Source organism: Gobius niger (genome assembly GCF_951799975.1).
Source record: "Gobius niger genome assembly, chromosome: 11".
Classification (NCBI taxonomy): domain Eukaryota; kingdom Metazoa; phylum Chordata; class Actinopteri; order Gobiiformes; family Gobiidae; genus Gobius; species Gobius niger.
In genome coordinates, this window is record NC_136862.1 from 28,314,454 (window position 1) to 28,335,503 (window position 21,050).

General features: G+C 42.7%; 1 protein-coding gene across 1 annotated transcript; it reads left to right on the forward strand.

Moving 5' to 3' along the window:
- The first annotated feature begins 1,864 nt into the window (after positions 1-1,864).
- LOC306970095 (histone-lysine N-methyltransferase, H3 lysine-36 specific-like) lies at positions 1,865-20,432 on the forward strand. Its single transcript, XM_079565936.1, has 20 exons — positions 1,865-4,138; positions 4,482-4,591; positions 5,241-5,484; positions 7,697-7,797; positions 7,959-8,001; positions 8,149-8,381; positions 8,517-8,633; positions 8,717-8,840; positions 10,402-10,605; positions 11,390-11,569; positions 11,878-12,034; positions 12,199-12,404; positions 12,642-12,754; positions 14,730-14,876; positions 14,981-15,103; positions 17,317-17,433; positions 17,515-17,656; positions 17,769-17,875; positions 17,994-18,192; positions 19,740-20,432. The coding sequence occupies exons 1-20, from the start codon at positions 2,050-2,052 to the stop codon at positions 20,345-20,347; spliced, it is 5,364 nt and encodes a 1,787-aa protein (XP_079422062.1). The 5' UTR covers positions 1,865-2,049; the 3' UTR covers positions 20,348-20,432.
- The last annotated feature ends 618 nt before the right edge of the window (positions 20,433-21,050 follow it).

Below are 21,050 nucleotides of genomic sequence, written 5' to 3' on the forward strand. Positions count from 1 at the left end.
TATGACTTTTCTATGGAGGCAGCAAGTGAAAATATGCTAGAGCTTAACATTGCCAAGTTAAGTTTGGAGGATTCAAAAGATTTATCCGAATCCACGGAATCTGGAATGAAAAAAGTGAAGAATACAGCCAAAACTAGTCAACAGGTAGTGACCATTCATGGACAACAAAATGATGAAAAGGTTGCAAGTAAATTGTCAACAAATAATACAACCCTTGACTCTATCGAAAAGGAGGAGAGTTGTGATCATTCTAAGCAGCCACTGGTTAAAAAGCTAAAAGTTGGCCGTCCTGCGAAAACCACTTTGTTGAACCAAGTTAACGTAGAGGAAGACGTCATTCATTTGAGTAGTTTTGACAATTGGAAAACCACAAAGGCACAGGAGACAAATATCCAGCGAGTGAATCTGGCAGAACTAGAAGTCACCTCTGAATGTAAAATGCCAATAGTGAAAAAACTAAAGGTTGGACGTCCACCCAAAATTGCCTCAAATGAACAGACTTGCAAGGTTTCCGCTGAGAAGGGAAAATGTGAAAAAGACGTGACAAAAAACTCAAAAATGTCTAATCCTGATGCTGCGAAGGTTAATTTAGTAGATGCCGAAATCCCCTTTGGGTCTAAACAAGCTTTAGTAAAGAAGCTAAACGTTGGTCGTCTTCCAAAGTCAGAAGTATCAAATCAAGATCGTCCTGTTTCAATGAGTGAAAACTATAAAAATGACCTTCAACTGTCAACAAAGATTCTACCAGCAAATGTGGGAAAAGTTGCTAAACATAATGCAGAATGCCTCACAGACGCCAAATCATCCCCAAGTAAGACGCCAAAATCCATTAGCCTTGCAAAAAATACGTCAAAATCAAGTTCAAATCAAATTAGTCGTAACACCCTGGAAAGAGATGAACAATTGAATTCCCAAGAAGTTGCCAAGACATTAGAGAATGCTATTACTGTTAATCTGGAAGCCTCAGAATCTCTATCAAAGCATTCACTGGATATGAAAATTAAAGATGGCAGCCCTGCTAAAGTCACTTCATTGCAGAATCATGCTTCAGCTTTGAAAGAAGTAGAAAAAATGAGCAGCAATGACATCATGAACCGAAAAAATGTACTAGAAGCTGGCAAAGCAACTGTGGAAGATTCCAAAAATGTCAAACCAGTCGTACAGAAACGTAAAGTTGGCCGTCCGTGTAAAATTACAAAAGAACCATTGATCAATCAGGCAAACCAGGATTCAACAACTAGCAATGTTGAAAATCTGAACCAACAGAAAAATTCAACAAAGAGTGAAATAAAAGTACAAGCTAAAATTAATTTAGAGAAGACACCAGTTGTGTCAGAGTCGATAAAAATGCCAATCATTCAGAAACGTAAAGTCGGACGGCCTGCTAAAATGACTGCGCAGATCAATAAAGTTAATCAATCAGTTTTGTTAAAAGACGATCAACTGAAAGCCCTGGATGATGCAGCTGTTGTCAATATGGAAAAGTTTGGCGGCAAATCGAAACACAAGTCGGTTACAAAGTCGAAAGTGGGCGATCAAATTGAAATTCTACCAGAAATGATAACAAATCGAGCGAGTCATGACGCTGCTTTGGATTATATGGATACAAAGTCTAAGACCGAGGCAATTGTAACCAATCCACATCTGGAAACCCGCATGGAATCTCAACTTCCTCAAGGTAAAAATATAAAAGATGGTCGGCCAGAAACAACAACAGATCAGGCTAGCAACGTGTCTGCAAGGAAAAGAGAAGTGACTAAAATTGCCAAGGTTCTCAATGTTCAAGCTACTGTTAACTCGAAAGTTGTCCGTCCTTCTAAAACACATTCCGAATTGTTGCAAAAACAGGGCAACTCAGATCAAAAAGACTCCACAAAAAGTGCATCTGAGGGAGTGAAAGAAAATCTGGAAGCCCCAAAAGCTTCACCAAAATGTATAAATGCTGATCAGATAAAAATTGGTCATCCACTTGCATCATTGCCAAATCAAGCTAAGCCAATTGCAGCCATAGACAATGCAGATCAATTGTTAACAACGCCAAGAGAAACCATGTTGGATGTCATTGTTGATAGAATTGGTAAAAAAGCTTCAAAAATCTCACCTACACAGTTGCCAGTGACAAAATTGAAAGTCGGGCGTCCTGCTAAAATTGCTTCTCAAACATCGGTAGACCCTCAGAGAAAAGCGGCGTCAATCACAAGTCTTGAGAAGTCGGCTCACAAACAAAGTCCAACAGAAATGGCTCCAACACCGGATGCCAGTGTGGCTCAGAAAATGTTCAGAAACGAATTTGCTTCAGGTCATCAATGGACACGCCCGAAACGTCTACAGATTATGAATGAGAAAGAGGCGTATTTTGAGAAATCAACAATAAAGAAAAAGCAAGATTTTATGAAGTCTAACGACATTGACCAGCGTGGTGCAATTGCTGCAAAGGAATCCGAAAAGATAGTTAATGTTCTTTCTCAAAAACAAGATTCTAGCATTGAGCCTCTGATTAAGAAGCTCATGGCAAAAAAATGTGTCATAAACCTTTCCGAGCCTATGAGGGAGCAAATTCATAATGATTTTAAATCCCAAAATGTGGGAGACAGTAAACTGTTTACTCAAAATGATGAGGAAACCACTCTGAAGATGGTAGACGCTACAGTGTTTATGGACAAGGAAGAGCAGCTAAAAAAATTAAGTACCTCAGCTAACGTCGTGGCCTTGAAAGATTCTCACAAGCCTCCAAATCAGAAGAGTAAATATAAAAATCTAGCTGGAAATGCTAGTCAAACGCAAGATGTGGACAGTCCTGAAAAGAGACAGATTATCAACGCGAGAAAGTTGATGGGTTTGCCTTCGTCTCAGAGCATGGGCACTGCTGAAAAATCGTCCTGTAACTTGGTGAATTCTAAGGAGAAGTGCTTACCAGTAGATACCGAAAGATTTGAAAATAGTACATCTTCTTGTAGCGTGATCAAAATAGGCAGGAAAGTTGAAACTGTACGGCTGACCTTAAATGCTGAGAGTTTGGAAAATTTGGAGACTGTGTCCATAACAAAATCGGCAAACACCTTGGACGGGACAGAGCTAAAATGCCTTACGGTGGCTTCTTCATCACCTGAATGTACTTTAGTCGATAAATGCCAAAATTTGGTAAAGAAATCAGAGTCTAAAACTATCAGTAAGACTTTGCCAGAGCAGCCTGCACATCTCCCGGCAAGTAGTCGGCTTATGACTCGAGCTTTTCAGGCCATGGAGGACACCGAGCAAAAAGAGTCCAAGACCAAAAAACACTCAAACTCGGTGAAAAAGTTATCGAAAGATGCGCACAGCTCAACTTGGAAACCAGAAACGAACTTGGACTTTTGCAGCGACTTGGAGTCCGTTGAAAATTACTGCAACAACGGGTTTTCAAGCCCAAGCATGTCCCCAGTGTCTTCAACATTTTCAGACGGAAATTATTTAGATGCGGACATTAAAAGTGAGGAGGAAGGCATTTTAATATCTTCAACTCCTCCAACGGACTTCATTCCTCTAACGTCAAAGGTTTCGACAAAAAAGGATGGGCAAGATACACGGATGACCTCTCCGTTTTCTTTCATGAGTGCCTTTGAAAATGTTGAAGAGGTGTCATTTCAATCTGTGAGCACTGAAAGCAATGGGAAGCCGGCAACGCTCAAAACAGATGCGAATTACAAGTTTAGCACTTTTCTTATGATGATAAAAGACTTGCACGACACAAGGGAAAAAGACGGGGCTCCCTTAGAACTTGAAATCGGACCTCCAAGTGCACATATCAAAAAGGAACCGATGATTATGCCGGGGGAGAACGAACCTGCAAAGCAAGAAACTAAAAGCGTTGCCGATGAGGAAAGCTTAACCCCAAAGAAGCTTTACCTGAAGAAGACTAGCTCAATTTGGGTGAAGAAGAAAAGTAAAGGGAGATGTGGACCCGGCGTTCCTGGGATTGAGCCTCCCAGTGCGGCAGAGCAGGAGGCAGAGATGAGGGTGGTCCGTCCAGCTGAGAGGCTGAGAACCTGGGAGTGTGTGCAGAAGGAGGTGGAGGAGACAGACCCGAAGTCTAACGGAGACAATCTTCCAAAGAGGCCAAGTCTGATTATTAAAATCACTGGAGACAAGAGTCAGGAAGGTAAGAGCTGGTCAGAACTTTAGGAGTGAAAAAATGTCTTGAAATTGTAAGTTGAATGGTTGCAATTAGCAAATCGCAAAGATTATTGCAATAGAATAAGATAAAGATAGTTTATAACAGACATTTTTAAACTGTTACTCTCAAACCATTTGTGCAAAAGGACTATAGTTAACACTATACAGAGCAGTGTATGTCCACAATAGGGGGCAACAGGGGGGGGGGAGTTCAGCTTCCTGGTATTATGAATTAACATGTTCTTCCGTCTGTTGGACTTGTCATTATAAATGATTATAGATATAGGTAACAGTAGTAATAACTTATGTTGTATATTTCTGCTTTTTAGGAAATAAGCGAATAAGAAAGCCCAGTAAGAGGCTGATTGAGTGGACTGAAGAGTATGACCAGATTTTTTCAACCAGAAAGAAAAACAAGAAATTGCTGATAACAGACAAGGTAAAACAACATTATTTCATCTTTGTGATTCTTTTGAATTTTTTTATCCTGTTTTTCTATCCAACATTTCTTCATATTAGCTTCAGTCACCATGAGACACCAAACTAATGTCTGTATCAACGTGAGGACTTGCCAGTCGTGACTTGGGCTCGAGGCCGACTTTAGTCACAACACAATACTTGACTTGATAATAGACCTAGACTTGGGACTAGACTTAGACTTGAGCACCAATGACTGAGGACTTGACTTGGACTTGAGAAGATTTGATACTTCTCTTTTATATATAAATCATATTATATTAACAATGTATTTAACTTACAGTACATTAACAACCTGTTTGTACAGGAGAGAGATATTTGACGTTTATTTATCTTCAAGAGGAACGAACCCTTATGAACCATGGGACTTGAACTTGACTTAAACTTGAGAGCCATTGAGCTGAGACTTGACTTGGAGTTGTAGAACAAGGACTTGACCTTGAACTCTGGTCAAGAAAAGGTAACGAGTTTGTCTGGAGTGATGAAGTTAACACTTTTATGGTGGTAGTCTGCTTGCATTAGTTGAACAATTACATCCAATGCGTAATTACCATCTTGACAAGATGTGACATCATTCTCTGCTAATTTAAATCATTTTTGAATATTTTTAGGATCAATCAACGGCAGTCCCCGAGGTGCCTCCATCACAAAGTCCATCACACCTGTCGCTGAACTTACATCCTGAGATCCAGACTCCACCTCCAGAGGAACTCTCCAGAACCTCTCCATCTGAACTGCAGATCCCCAGTGCCGAGAACTCCAACTCCCAGCATGCACCTGTGATCACTGTGGATACACTGACGCCGCCTCCAGAGACTGAACTTGCACAGACAGAGGGACCGGTGAAAGACTCTGGTAAGAAAAGAGACACAAAGTAAAATACATCATACAATTGAAAACACTTCCTCTCCAAAAATGGTGGATCAGTTAAACAGAAACATGTTTGTGGTGTTGCCGTTCGTTTTGTGAAGAGTTCAGGCAAGACAAGGCAGGAGGAAATATACATTTTTCATGCAATGGTCAATTTTGAGTTTTGGTTCGTTTTCTACCTTATGCTGGGTTCACACATAGGCACGATGTGTTACAAATGGCATTTTTCCGTCATTCGTGGCGTTTGTAACATGACTTAACGCGTCTTAATGGGATTCTTAACAGAGCGCAGCAGCTCGTGACATGCAGGATGTTTGTGGAGAAAGATTTTGTCTGTCAAAAAATCTTCCACTTATGTCACGATTCACCCTCTGTTCGTGGAGTTCGCAACGGATCGTGTCCTTTTGTAATGAGTAAGTGTGAATAAGTGAATAAGTGGCGCTTCGTAATTTAGCGTGAGAGCATTCGTACAGCATTTGTACAGTATTCGTAGAGCAGAATCACTGTTTTCACGCACAAAATTGATGGAAAAACACACTACGCCGAAAAGTAAATTTAGCAAAAGAAAAGTCACACAAACTCGGCTCCAGGCCCGGGACAGCACCTGTGGTCGTTCCTCCTGATGTTCGGGAGCCAGTCCTTGCCACCCCTATTGACACCCCGGAGAACCCGACTGTTAGCTTATTTGTCCCGATTTTCCCCGCGTTTGTGGGGGGGAAAAGGGACAGTAAGAAGTGCGCCTTTCCCGCTGTCCCTGAATGCATCTCCCACGCTGCCTGGCCCTTACCACACCTGTGTTGAAGTCCTTGCACTGGCTCCCTATTGAACATCGGGTTCAGTTTAAAATCTTGGTGCTGACCTTTCGAGCTCTACACGGTCAGGCTCCCACGTATATTGCTGACCTACTTAAACCCTACAATACGTCTCGGAACCTGAGGTCCTCTGGGCAGAACCTGTTGATGGTTCCACGAACACATTTTAAAACCCGGGGAGACCGCTCCTTCAAAGCCGCCGCGCCCCGACTTTGGAATAAACTTCCTCTTGACTTGCGCTCACTGGAGTCAGCAGCTACCTTCAAAAAGCACCTAAAAACCCATCTGTTTGAGAAAGCATTTGAGTCCGGCTGATGCAATCCTGACACCACTTGCATAATGAATACTGAATTCTGAACTTTGAATTATTGCAATGAATATGCTGTTTTATAATTATGTTTTAACACTGTGAAGCGCTTTGTGACTCTGTGTCTGTGAAAGGCGCTATACAAATAAACATTACTTACTTACTTACCAAAACAACTGCGCGTGGTTACAGCAGCTACCCCATGGATAAGTTTAGGCTCATTTACAACTTTTGCCATGCAAACCAAGCGGCGATGGGCGCGGGGCCGGTGAAGACAGGCGCCTGCTTTTGTGGATTATAAAGTTTTGCCAAATGGAGCAAATGATCGACCAGACAAGTGAGAATTATGTATAAATTGGTTTAAGAGCAGCAAGTTCTACGACGGATCCCCAGAAGATCGAGGGCACAGTGATTGTAGTGTTTTTATTCTTATTCTGTGGAGTAAAGTCGGCCCTTAATGTGCGGCTTTTGCACGGACTTATCTGACATGAAGCGCATGACTTTGTTTCTATTGCGTTTATCTCGATAGATCCATTCTGCATTTGCCCGTGTTACACATTGACAGGAGCATATTACTTAGTTTGCGGTTGAACTGGTGTGACTGTCCCATAGACTGTGAAAAACTATTGCTATTCTTCAGTATATGGACATGCCCGACGCTGAGCTGGTCTACTTGCTTTTTGTTCAACCCGATTTGGCGAGAGCCCAACGAGTCAGGGGAGAGCACGGCGGAGCGAGACGTCTCTGCTCCGCCTCCGATCCGGTGTGTGCGGCCGGCGGTCTTGTCCACATTCACCCAATTCGTTGCATTTGTGACTTGTTGGTGTTGCATCTTAGTTTTAATGCCAAACTAAAAGGTAGACTCAATTCAAACTTTACAAAACATCACATTTTCTAAAGTTTGAGCCACAACATCTCCACCTCAGGAGCAGCCTCATTTTACGGTCTTGTACTTTTAAAGGTTTTTTAGAGGCTTTTTCAAATCCTCATTCCTTACCTGATTGCTGATTGATAGTTTTGAAACGAAAATAAATGAACCAAACCTAACTAGTATTTCCTCTAACTCTTCGATCGACAGAAGGCAGTGCTGTTTTGGAGAAGAAGCGCAAGAGGAAACCCACTCAGAAAATCTTGGAGTATAGTTTGGAATCTGAGGCGGCTCCATCGCTCAAGAAAAAGGTACATCCAAAATACATGCCATTTAATGTACTGACCTAGCACTTTGCATTTCCAGTAATCTACCCTGTTGGATTAGAAAACATATATAATAGTTTATTTCTTAATTCTAGTTTTGTTTGTGTTTTTGCTCAGCATTATTATTTTGCCCTTGTTTATTACAGGTTAAAGCTGTTCGGTCCTACTTGAATCCTCCTCCTCAATCTGGTATGTCTGTTTTTTGCATTTTATTTTATTTTATTCAAGTTAGCCCCTATTTTTCCTACAATGGAAAAGAGTTGCGGGTGGTTTTATACAGCTGGATTTATTCATATAGAATAGACATAGTACGATAACTTTTTGTTTATCCCACAGATCCTCAGTGTTTGAAGAAGTTGAAGCAGTTGATCATCTCCACCACCACCATGCCCCTACCCGAAACTACAGAGCCTCCTACTGTCCAGTCTGATTCCAGTCCAGACCCGGGGCCTGGGTCTAGTCCAGGTTTAGACCCGGACTTGGACTATGAAGCCAAACCCGAAGAGGCCGCAGCGGAGGATTTTGATCTTTCGCAGTCTGTGGATGAACAAAGTCAGGAAGAACAGGAGGTGAGACACTTCGAGGTGCCGGCAGTGGCTCGGTGCCTGAGTTAGTCCACAGAAGATCATCGTGTTTTATTCAGTCCAAGTCAAGTCTCCATTAAAACTGTTGTACTGATGTGCACTGTATTTTGTTTCCGACAGAGTGACATGTGTCTGGACAACAGTGACTTGCTCCTAAGTGACGACTCGGGTTTGACTCAGAGGAAAATCATTGGAGACAGAGGAGGACCAGCCTCTATGAAGGAGAACATCTGCCAGGTCAGAGCTGTGTAGGAACACTATCAACAAGTTTCACGATAGGGTTATGGGTCAATCTTTTTGACTGTATTTTCCGACTCCAGGTGTGCGAGCAGACTGGAGAGCTGCTGCTGTGTGAGGGACAGTGCTGCGGGGCCTTCCACCTGCCCTGCATCTCTCTGGCTCAGGCGCCCAAGGGCAAGTTCATCTGCCCCGAGTGCAAGTCAGGTACTGCTTCTTTGTTTGTTTGTTGTATTTCGAATACAATGATAAATGACCTAAACTTCCAGACTCCTTGTGTTGTAAAGACAGACTCTACAGCGTTGTCTAGTCTTCGTTCAAACACTACCCGATAACTAAAAGAGTTTCAAGACATGTTCATATTCAAACGACCGACCAGTGCACACCAGGTTTTGGGCAAAACAGTGTGGGTGTAACCAGCTTCATTTTCATTTCATTTAGGATAATTTCCCTACAACCTCCAGCCTATTTGAGCCGCCAGACTGAGACTTATAACACTTAAACAAATCTAATCCATCATTTTCTAGTTAATATTCATCATATTCTTTTGTCTTGTGTTTAACTTTTTTATAATATTTTCTGTAAAAGTACAGACAAGAAAAAGTATTGTAAAACGACCAGATCAATAAGAAGTATCAATAACTTATAAGAGTGTTAATGTCAAAAAAGATAACCATCCCTACTTACACAGTTTAGGGAAGCAAGATAATTGCCTTTTTCCATCTGGTACCGATGTAGCCCTATGTGCCTCTGCCTGGCCTGATCACTGGATGCAGCAGAGCAGAGAGGATCGGATTGACCCACCAAGCCAGAACAAGCCTTGCTGGGTACATGGTGCTGAGGAAGGGCTAGAAGAAACGGGCAAAAGTTTGGCCCAATCTCAATTCTACCCCTTAGCCCTCTGCATAGCCCTTCCCCTCTGTTTTGCGCGTTCGTGAGAGACGGATGGGTGTCTCAATTCTATTTTGCGGCGAGGGGTGGGGTGAGGGAGAGGGCCACATAGCCCTCGAAGTGAGGGTTTTTCAGATGCACACTTCAGACGAAGGGGTTCAAGGAGTTTGACAAAACACGTAAATAAGCTGCAAAATGAATTCACGAACATCATCAATAAGCACTGTTCCAACATTTATAAAGTTGCAGAATGCTTCGTTTGTGACTTTATTCGCTTTGTGCAACAATTAGAACAGTCCATTTCTATAAACGTGTCAGTTCAACGTTTTCCCTTTGCTGTTGCGAAAGCTCTGTTTATTAGCGCTGTATTGGCTAACTTTTGAGTTTATTTCCTGCGGGGTTCAGTGCCTCGCTGCTGGGCCCGCTGTCTCCCCGTGCCGCTGTGCTCTGAGCCCAGGTCCGAGACGGTCTGTCCGTGGTCTGTGCGCACCTCAGAAATGGAGGGCTGTCCCATTTCGAGCGGTCTTTTCAACCCTCGCCGTAAGCCCTTAGGGAAAGGACGAGGGCAAGGGCAATGGGTAGGGGTAGAAAAGAGAATTGAGATTGGGCCTTTACCTATGATACCCAAAACTCTACTTACAGTGAAAGAAAAAAATGTCTCCTGTCAACTCTCCATCAGCTCCATGTGCTGTCAGAAAAGACGCTGACACCACAGCGACGCTTAATGGTGCTTCGTGCCCGCTTTTGTGTGACGTGGACCGGGCCAAAACATTTGTATTTGCAAAATACAAGGCTGCGCAACAAATTCTGGCCTGTCCTCCACATTACTATTAAGCTCTTTAAAATGGTATGTCACTCAAACGTGTTCCTCTCTCAGGAGTGCACACATGTTTCGTGTGTAAGAAGCGCGGGGAGGACGTGCGTCGCTGCATGATACCAGTTTGTGGGAAGTTTTATCACGGAGAATGTATCGCCGCTTTTGGGCCGACTGCACCCATCGCCAACAGAGGCTTCAGGTGCTCCATCCACGCCTGCCTCACCTGCTACATCAGCAACCCCAACGCCAGCAACCTCTCCAAGGGTGAGGACACCGCAACACACCACATGATCATTTTAGACACTATTTTGTCAACTGTGAAGCACTTTGAATTGCCTTGTGTGTGAATTGTGCTCTACAAATAAACTTGCCTTGCCTATTTAATGTTACACCGATTTTTAAATATACAGTATTTACTGGATAGAGAACAACTGGTTCAGTGCCAAGACAGTCGTGGCTAACTTTTGTAACTTCCTGAGGGCCATTGTAAGGTAACAACACATTTTTAACATTAGAAAAAAACAAAGTAAGATTTAAAAGCATATGCTCAGATTGTGGTGTGTGAGCGTCAAATTTATGTTAGGCTTAAATTTCAAAACAAAAACATTTACTTATATTTACAGTATAAACAAAGTCTCTTATGGTTACATATTTACAGCGTGAGTACATTTTTGTTTAACTTGTTTTAAGTGATTATCCACTATCTATATTTTCTGCCTTGGACTGTCTCAATATTTACTTGTTGTATCTATATTGGAGCTCAACCGTCCCATAACCCATTGAAAATCTCAAATTCAAAAGCACAAAGTAGGCAAATCAATGGGATTCTTCATTCAGGAGCACACTTTTCCCACTGTTGCGTGTTGCTTTTTTATCATTATGGTAAATGTGCCTTTTTCTGTGACATTCTTTACATTTTGGGTCCACAAAACGACTCTTATTAGAATACAGTCTAACACAAGAGGTTGCAAAAGTGTGAGTCAGAGTTGGTGAATTGGTGTGCTGCACGCACTGTCCTCTGTATTTTCTGATGTTTGTTTCTCTGCAGGTCGACTGGTGCGTTGCGTTCGCTGTCCCGTGGCGTACCATGCGTCTGACCAGTGCATGGCGGCCGGCAGCAGGATTCTGTCCAGCAACAGCATCGTGTGCCCGAACCACTTCACTCCGAGGAAAGGAGTGAAGAACCACGAGCACGTGAACGTCAGCTGGTGCTTCGTCTGCACTGAAGGTAATCACATGAAATCTAGAGAGAATTTTGCAGAAGTATGGTGCTTGCAGTTCTTAGACACAGCCGACTTAAAGATTGTAGCATTGTAGCATAATTTCGACAAAAGTAGTATTGTCTACTTCCTGAAATCGTCAGTCTCTCGTGCTTGTCACTCATTAAGTGTACAAAACTAGTCTTTTTTTTTACTTCTGTAATGGGAACTCTCCTGTCTTTACTAAATCTCTTAAGACCTCTTGTGCCCCCAGCTTTACACTTGACATCATTTCTCAACTTTTTTCCCTTTTTCTTTTGTCTTGCTCGTCCTGTAGGGGGTAGTCTGCTGTGCTGCGAGTCCTGCCCCGCTGCCTTCCACAGGGAGTGCCTGAACATTGAGATGCCCAAAGGCTCGTGGTTCTGTAACGACTGCAAGTCTGGCAGGAAACCTCGAATCAAGGACATCCTGTGGGTCAAAGTGGGACGCTACAGGTCAGTAATGAACAAGTAATAATTAAATAAATAAGTATTTCTATAATGATAAATAAAGCACTTTACTTTTTCTCTCACAAACCTCTCTTTCTACGTTACCATCACTTAATGTTCCCAGTTTTAGAATCAGTCTTTAGAATTGAAGAGTGTACTGCTCCCTGCAGGTGGTGGCCAGCGGAGGTGAGTCACCCGCAGTCGATCCCAGAGAATATCCAGAAAATGCGACACGACGTGGGGGAGTTTCCGGTCCATTTCTTCGGGTCGAACGATTACCTGTGGACGTACCAGGCGCGGGTGTTTCCGTATATGGACGTGGACGCCATCAGCAGAGACAAGATGGGCAAAGGCGTCGATGCCACGTACAAGAAAGGTCAGCATCAACGCTTTGCTTTATCGAAAGAAAAAAAAAAAGTTCAGAGCAATTCAAATCATATGTTTTTACTCTGTGATGTCATTTTCTATTTTTTTAAGCTTAAGATTTGCTAAAAAACATTTACAAAGTCTTTTTTCTTGTGCGTATCATTTAATATAACACTTGGCTCTAGCTCTAACGACCTTAATTTAAGTAAAGTACAGGACAGTTCCTTACCTTGTCTTGTTCCTCCAGCCCTGGAGGAGGCAGCGGGGAGGTTCAGGGAGCTGCAGGCTGAGAAAGAGCTTCGACAGCTTCAGGAAGATCGAAAGAACGACAGGAAGCCTCCGCCGTACAAACACATAAAGGTAACGGCAAAACATCGGAACTCCAGTCGCTAATTTGTGATGCGATTTTGCTGCGTGAAACGGATTTCGTACACGTGTTAAGCATTATCCAAAACATATCTGAGAGTGATAAACATGACACATCTAAGTATATACAGTATATAATGTGGGCCACGAGGTAGGTTTCGTTGGCGCCCTGAGATTTTTTTTTTTTTTACCTGTATTATAAATATGTTATAACCACGTATGTAGATTAGCAATACCAAGTAAACAAATGCAGAGGAAGAGATGCAGCATTTTTGTGACTTATTAATTATTTTCCAACAAATTAAACCTTCATGTCACAACAGTGAGGAGTTGTGGACCAATCTCCATCTCATTCCCAGAGTGACATAAAACGCTCACAACATTCTGCTAAGAACAAACAGAAACTGTTTGGACGCACTGATGACTCCTGTGGTGGAGGAAAGATCATTCATTATCACGGATGTCCTGAATATACGAGAATTGAGCCACTGTCACATAATGGACCTGATTAAAACCCAGTCATGCGCAGGTGACTGTGTCAAACATTAATAATACGTGAATTAATTTATTAATAGCAAAAATGAAATTTATGACAAAAACACTAATTGTGTGTCTAATTCTGGTTTCTAAATTCAGAGCCACAACAAAAACTTTGTAAAAAGAGACTTTTTTTTTACACACAGATAGGTAATGTACCGCCTATTTTGTAAGTTTAATAGGCTACTTGTTGGTAAAATAAAAAGTAGGGCTGGATGCAGAGGAGGGGCATGTGATCAGTGGAGGTCCACACCTCCAAAGGAAATGACATCACCTCCACAGGACAACACTAGCTTTAACCAGTCCAAACTAACCTTAGCCTTAAGGATAGTGAGGTTTACTAAAAGCGTCTTATTGAGGCTCATTGAAATAAATGTTCCTCCACTACTCAGGTGACTCTCCATCCACTGCATTCAGACCTGGTACATCCAGCGAAAACCGCGGAAGCAAACAACACGAATGGACAATGACATAGTCTGTTAAAAACACAAGACATAAGCTCTCAAAATATCTTAATAAACGTGATTAGAGGTTTGGTCAGGACAGAAGTTTTCACCCCTTTACACACTTGAGATGCTAGACAACTATAAGCTATCACAGCTGTCGCTAATTACTTTGCATTGTAGTACTTATTAAAGCTATTTTGATGTTTCAAAACGTGTCTATATTTCGTGCAGTTCTCCAACTCAACTGACAGTAAAATTGAAAAAGTAATGATGGATGAGCAGGACACGAGTTGAGTTTGACATTACTTTACATTAGCCATGCTTAGCGACCAATTAGCATAGCATGTGTCACTCACTGAAGAAGAAGTAAAGCAAAATTCTCTAGCAGAAGCTCCTGCAATATACTTTTAAGGAAAAAAACATGACACTGTTTACTGCTACTGCAGTATTAAGTGCCAATTTAACCACATTTTCCATCATGTTTCTCACCTGTGCGTTTCTGGCAGTTCACAAGATGGCAGTGCGTTTACAGCGAAGCCTAGAGCCCCCTCTAGTGGGAACAAAGTGTACTGCCCACAACCACCATGAGTTTCTATTCATGTTTGCCACTAACTTGCATTTACACAGTCTTCATACATAGCTTGTAACATATTTATCTGCTATGTAATAACTATTGAACATAAAGCGCACAATGTCTAATTACAAGACCTATCCGAAACTTTACAAACCAGAAAGGTATAAAAGCGTTTTGTCGTATTTGGAAGTATTATATATTTTCGTTCTTTTGAAAAACCCAAACTATGGTACGTTGTTGCCACATAGTTCGTTTACCTCCGTTGTGTCCGAGCTCTGTCTTTTTCTCCTAAAGTCCCATTGAACCACATTTCTAACCCAGGAAAAAAACTAGGATGAAAGCGGCACCAAACCAGAACTAACTGAAGCTGAAACCAAGTCTAACCCATGATTTCGCTCTTGCCCTCTCTTAGGTAAACCGTCCAATCGGGAAGGTCCAGATCGTCACTGCAGACCTGTCCGAGATCCCGCGCTGTAACTGTAAAGCTTCAGACGAGAGTCCGTGTGGCATGGACTCAGAGTGCATCAACCGCATGCTGCTGTACGAGTGCCACCCACAGGTATAACCAGGAAGACGGCTTTGAAATCTGTCATTTTGTAGCCTACAACAGAATGCCCTGTCTGTACTATAAGCAAATTCAATTCATCATGGTTGTGCTTCCAGGTGTGTCCAGCGGGGGAGAAGTGTCTGAACCAGGCCTTCACCAAGCGCGAGTACAGCTCTGTGGAAATCTTCAGGACACTGTCGCGAGGCTGGGGGCTGCGCTGCTCTCACGACATCAAGAAGGTATAAAGGAAAGCCCAGAGGAGCTCTCGGTGTCTTAAGTCAGTGAGTTGGACTGTCAGTGGGAGACGTCAGAGCCCCCCTGGTGGGCGTCAGAAGCACTACAGGGCGGCCCCCAAAGCACGGCTACTTGCTTGGTTCTGCCATAAAATTCCTTGTCCATGCCACACAGGGAGGTTAGGCTGGTAGCGCAGCGATTGGAGCGGTATGAATAGGCGGGACTAACACGCACAGATTGTCAGTGAAATAAACCAATCAGCAATTAGCGGACGTGACGACCTCTGTAGTCCAATTCAGTGAATATGAACTGACGATAGCGCGGAGGCAAAATCCTCGACTCCTTCATCCATGATTAGTTTTGGTTAATAACTTCTGCAAGTGTCACTGTTGATAGAAAAAAGTAATTAACTAGATTAGTATAAACATCTCAAATTGAGCATAATAATCACATTTCTTGTTGTTTTGACTAGTTAAGATGTTGTTGGGTATTTGTCCCAGATTATTTCACTTGTTCTGAGATGTTTCTGACTCGTTTCAATACATTGCATCCTTATTTCAGGTCATTTTCTTTGCCAATTGGGTAAGAAAAATTGTCTTATTTCAAGCGAGATTTTCCTTAGAACTGGTCTGAAATGTCCTCAAGTACAAGTAAACTTGGTCCGATCAGGAAAAATGTCTATATTAGTTATAACCGCTCAAAACAAGATACATTTCCTCAATTCAAGTCATTTAAGGCAATGCTTGATATTTACTTTTTGCAGTGTACAACATAGCGGTGCAAGCGAGTGACGTAACCTTGTCCCTTCCGTGTGACGGTTGTGATCGGTGGTTCAGCCTCAGCTGCCAGTCACTTGTTTACCGTGTGTGTCCAGACCCGCCTTCTTTCACGCAGAACAGAAGTGGGTGTGGTTTACCAGGCTACTCATCTACAAAACAAGTACATTGAAAAAAAATATGGATATTTATTTGGACTTATGTACCAGTTTAAACCATTATTAAATCAAATTCGCTTTATTTATCCGTTAGGCTCTTCACTTACAGAGGAAGTGCCAATACGGGCCCAATAAAAACAGCACGTGCACAGATACTGTATACAACGCCACAATCGACATGTGTTACAATGAGAGATTTTCGGATCGATAAGGGGGCCGTGTGGTCCTGGACTTTGGGAATGGCAGGCTGAGGAAATGCGTAGAAGCAAACAGACCCAAAAAAGGCATACAAACTTAAACATTAAAGGGATATTTCAGGATTTTTGACATAGGGCCTCATTTCCTAGTTATCCAGAGTGGTGCTGGTACCTAGAGATATTTTTTTTGTAATTTATGCAGTTCTAATGTTTGAAGAGTTTTGTGGCGCTAGGCTAATGCAAGGCTAGCGCATTTCTACGGTATCAGCTAGCCTGCATTAAAATCAGTGTGACCCGCTCCACAGTGCACTTGAGGCAAATCACTTATATCCAGACTGACCATATAAATGTCTGTGTCGATAGAATAATTTTAACCATTTTGCATTTAAAATAACTTATATTTGAGCAGCATCAGCTTGTGGTTGTATAAGCTACGCAGTGGTAGAGTGATCTGCGAGAAAATAGTCCCTTAAAATGCGATCATTCATGTGATGCAAGGTCAGTTTTATTCCAAAAATTATTTTATCGACACAGACATTTATATGGTTAGTCTGGTGTTATAAGTGATTTGCCTCAGGTGCTCTGTGGAGCGGGTCAGACTGTTTTTAATGCAGGCTAGCTGATACCATAGAAATGCACTAGCCTAGCACCACAAAACTCTTCAAATATAAGAACTGCATGAATTACAAAAAAAATATCTCCAGGTATCAGCAACACTCTGGATAACGAGGAAATGAGGCCCTATGTCAAAAATCCTGAAATATCCCTTTAAGACATGTACACAACACAACTTAATGAATGAACAGTCACAAATGCTGTTTTATTTGCATGTTGGATATTGTTGGATATGAATAAGACTCTTCATCGTCCAGGCGTGTTCCATTGCTACAAGTGTTTTGAATCTGGAAAAGACGTCTTTCGCAGAACCGTGTCTTGGATGAGAACTTGGGGAAGAAGCCAGATGACTACTTCTTGAAAACTTTCATTAGACAGAAAACATAGTCGGTCCTGGGTGCGTCCTGCCTAAGGCCCATAGAAGTTCGGATCTGTAATGCAGTCTGTAACGTATCTGCTTGTGTCTGCGCAGGGTCAGTTTGTGAGTGAATATGTGGGCGAGGTCATCGATGAGGAGGAGTGCAGGTCCAGGATCAGAGACGCTCAGGACAACGACATCGGAAACTTCTACATGCTCACACTCGACAAGGTACAAGTGCAATACAACTACTACTACTACTACTATTACTACCCAGATGATCACACACCCATTTGCCTTCTTGTGCACCAGGACCGGATCATCGACGCGGGGCCGAAGGGGAACGAGGCGCGCTTCATGAACCACAGCTGCCGTCCGAACTGTGAGACGCAGAAATGGACGGTGAGCGGAGACACAAGAGTCGGGCTGTTCGCGCTCGAGGACGTACCCGCAGGTATTTTCTAGTTTTCTACGTTTATTCGAGATTGTTTGTTTCTTCCCTGTGGCACATGAACTCCTCATCACAATCTTGAAATGTTGTCTTCTTGTTTTTTTTTCCCCCCCAGGCACCGAGCTCACTTTCAACTACAACCTGGAATGTCTTGGCAATGGGAAAACCGTTTGTAAATGCGGAGCTCTAAACTGCAGTGGATTCCTCGGAGTTAGACCAAAGGTACTAACGCGTGGACCCTGACCCCGTACTGATTTCCAGGCTGTGAAATCTGGTCACCTTACTCGGCGGGGAAAAAAAAGTAGTTCTTACAGTTCTCCATTGTTTTTTTTCCCCATAGAACAACCCTCCTGCGTCCGAGGACAGGGGCCGAAAGTATAAGCGCCGCGGTCGGAGGAAGAGCCGCGCCGTTCTCACCAAAGAGAGGGAGGACGAGTGCTTCAGCTGCGGAGACGGGGGGCAACTGGTCTCCTGCAAGAAGCCCGGCTGCCCGAAAGTCTACCACGCGGACTGTCTCCAACTCACCAGGAGGCCCGCGGGTCAGTGAATGCACCACGCGGGACATATGATTTGGGCCGACCCTTTCACAGTCCGAGGTTTAGCTCACCCAGATAGTTGTTTACCATTGGATCAGACTAACTGGGATCGCATCCACTTGATGACTCGTATAGATACAGACGGCAGCTCTGGAATCGCCCATATATGGTCATTTTTGAAAACAGTTAAGGGGGAAAACAATTTGGAGAAAAATCTAAACTTTCTCTAATTATTCAAAAACTACGACAAATGCTGAATTATGAATATACTTTTCTACTAAATAAAGATACAAAGACATGGAGAGGAGCACAGCCCATAAATACATAAATAACGGAGAATGCTATCATGATGCTACATGTTAGCATCGTGCTAATGCTAACGCTAGCTTGCTATGACTGCCGTTTTTTCACTTCTACTGAACAATCTGCTGTGAGAAAATATCCATATGGACCCGATTTACACTTGACTTTATTTGTATGTGATAAATAAGTTCATATTCCACCAGAAAATGGCTAAAAAGAGGGGAAAAAGATTCTATTTTCCCCCTCAGCAAGGCCACGCCCCCTCCTATGACGAGATGCCGTCTGTATCTATCTCAGTGATCTACTTTCTACACAGTTAAAAGCAGTTGTGACCTGAAAGTGTGTTCAAAGGTTGTTTTTTACTATGTAGGTCCCACTGCTGCCTGCAGAGGGAGCTCCTTGCAAATTCCTGACCAGCTCTGTGTGAGTCTGTGTCTCAGTGTCGCTGTCTTATCCTTGCATAGATATTATTTCTTATTATAAAACATATAGGCCCTTTTGCTGCTTACATCATCAGGGACATCAGCGAGGCAGGAAGTGATCAAGAGAAATAAAATTAAACTAAAATGAGCGATTACAAAGTGTAAAACTACAACTAAAAATGTGGTCCTGTTGTTGCTTAAGGTGCAAGAACAAGAGGAATGACATTTGAGACGATAAAATAAGGTTTATCTGATAATTCCAACAACAGTTAGACATTTCCTTATCATTACTATGACAACAGCTACAATGGGAATATATAAGAATCTAGCTTCCTGCCTCCAGCTAAGCCAGGAATGTTTACAAACAATTAAAGGGTCCTCAATTAAGATACGTCCACAGAGCCGTGGGAAGATATTATAGTTAGGGGGTGCTGAGGGACAAAATTTACCCCAAAAATGCTTTTTCTGTGCATATTTCCTATTTATTAATATTGCCTGCCGTTCGCAAATGATCCACCAGCGGGTGCTGCAGCGCCCTCAGCACCCTGGGTTCCCTTGTACGTCCACTTTAAGTTTGGTGTTTCCCAGAAGACCAAATTTACTGATGTAGTGAAAGTTTGTCAAATGAAATAGGTCTACTTCATCATAATTTTAGTCAAAGTAATATTCCTGCCGAGCAAAGTCAGACTAGACTAAATTGAAGGCAGTAAATTATACCTAAAACGACTGAAATCTCCAGATATTTTTGTCGACTAATAAAGACTTAAACTTTTTAACTCTGTACGAGCATGTAGAAAACCCGTGATCTCTCTCTCTTCCCCTCAGGTCGGTGGGAGTGTCCGCGGCATCAGTGCGACATTTGTGGCAAAGAAGCCAAGTCCTACTGCGAGATGTGTCCGAGCTCGTTCTGCGACCCGCACAAAGAGGGCCGCCTTTTCAAATCCAAACTCGACGGGAAGCTCTGCTGCAATGAGCACGATCCCTGCGGCCCCAACCCTCTGGAACCGGGCGAGATCCGCGAGTACCTGCCCGAAGACGCCACCGGGGCGCTCCCCCAGCACGCGGACAGCAGCGCGGGCATCACTTACGGACTCGGAATGGCCGTTTTACCCACGACTTCCAACGACAACGCTAGCGCCAACGCGGCTAGCAACTCGAGCAACGACGGGTGCACTTCCCCCGCCTTCTCCATACCCCTCACAGCGGCCCCTAGTGGCTCGGAGAGGTCCTGCAGCAGCCCGAACGTTTTCGAACTGATGCACTATTCACCAATTTCGTCCTACGATGAGGAAGAAGACGAGGAGGATGAAGAAGAGGCAGACATGGCGGATGTGGAACAGGATCTGGTGGAACAGGGGGAACTCAAATCGGATTCGGAAAGTCAGGAATATTTGGAGATTAAGGATTACGATGAGGATGACGATGATGACTGATTGGAGGGAGATACAAAGGTTTTGGCTATATAGTGCATGGGTTAAAAACTTCCAACTAGGTGCTCCTGATTAAACCCAGGGAAACGTAAGGCCCCCGGGCGCAGCTCTGTAGTCACACACTGCTGCATTGACCAGTGCTGGTAACTTTAGAGTACTCACCCGTTAACCATCTATATATATATATATATATATATATAGCCCTTATTTGCAGATTGTTTTCTGACGCCAAGAAGTCCATTTCCTACAGAAGCCCAAACCAGCGAACATCAGCTTGAGAGCAGCAAATAAAAGAAATATCTGAGCTTTATTTATGTATTTATACTGAAAAACTAAACAATCCACAAGAAGAGGCATTAAATTGTACATCCAATGCAGTATTTTTGCTAAAGGTTAACTCTTTGCAGAGTGTTTGTTTGTTAACAAACGTGGTGAGTAAAGTACATAGATTACTAGCAAAGTAAGGTGAATAGCAACTTTTACAATGTAAATGGACTCACCAAAACCGTAACCGCACTGTAATATATTACGTTACATAAAAAACACGTTACCCCCAACACTGCTCCTGACAGTGAAAATGCAGGAAATTTTACTTAACTTTAAATATAACAAGAATGTGGCTACACACAATTCTCTTGTTATGAAAGCTCATGTAACATTAGACTGTAGATTAAAAAAAATTAAAATTTAAAAATGACTCTTATCC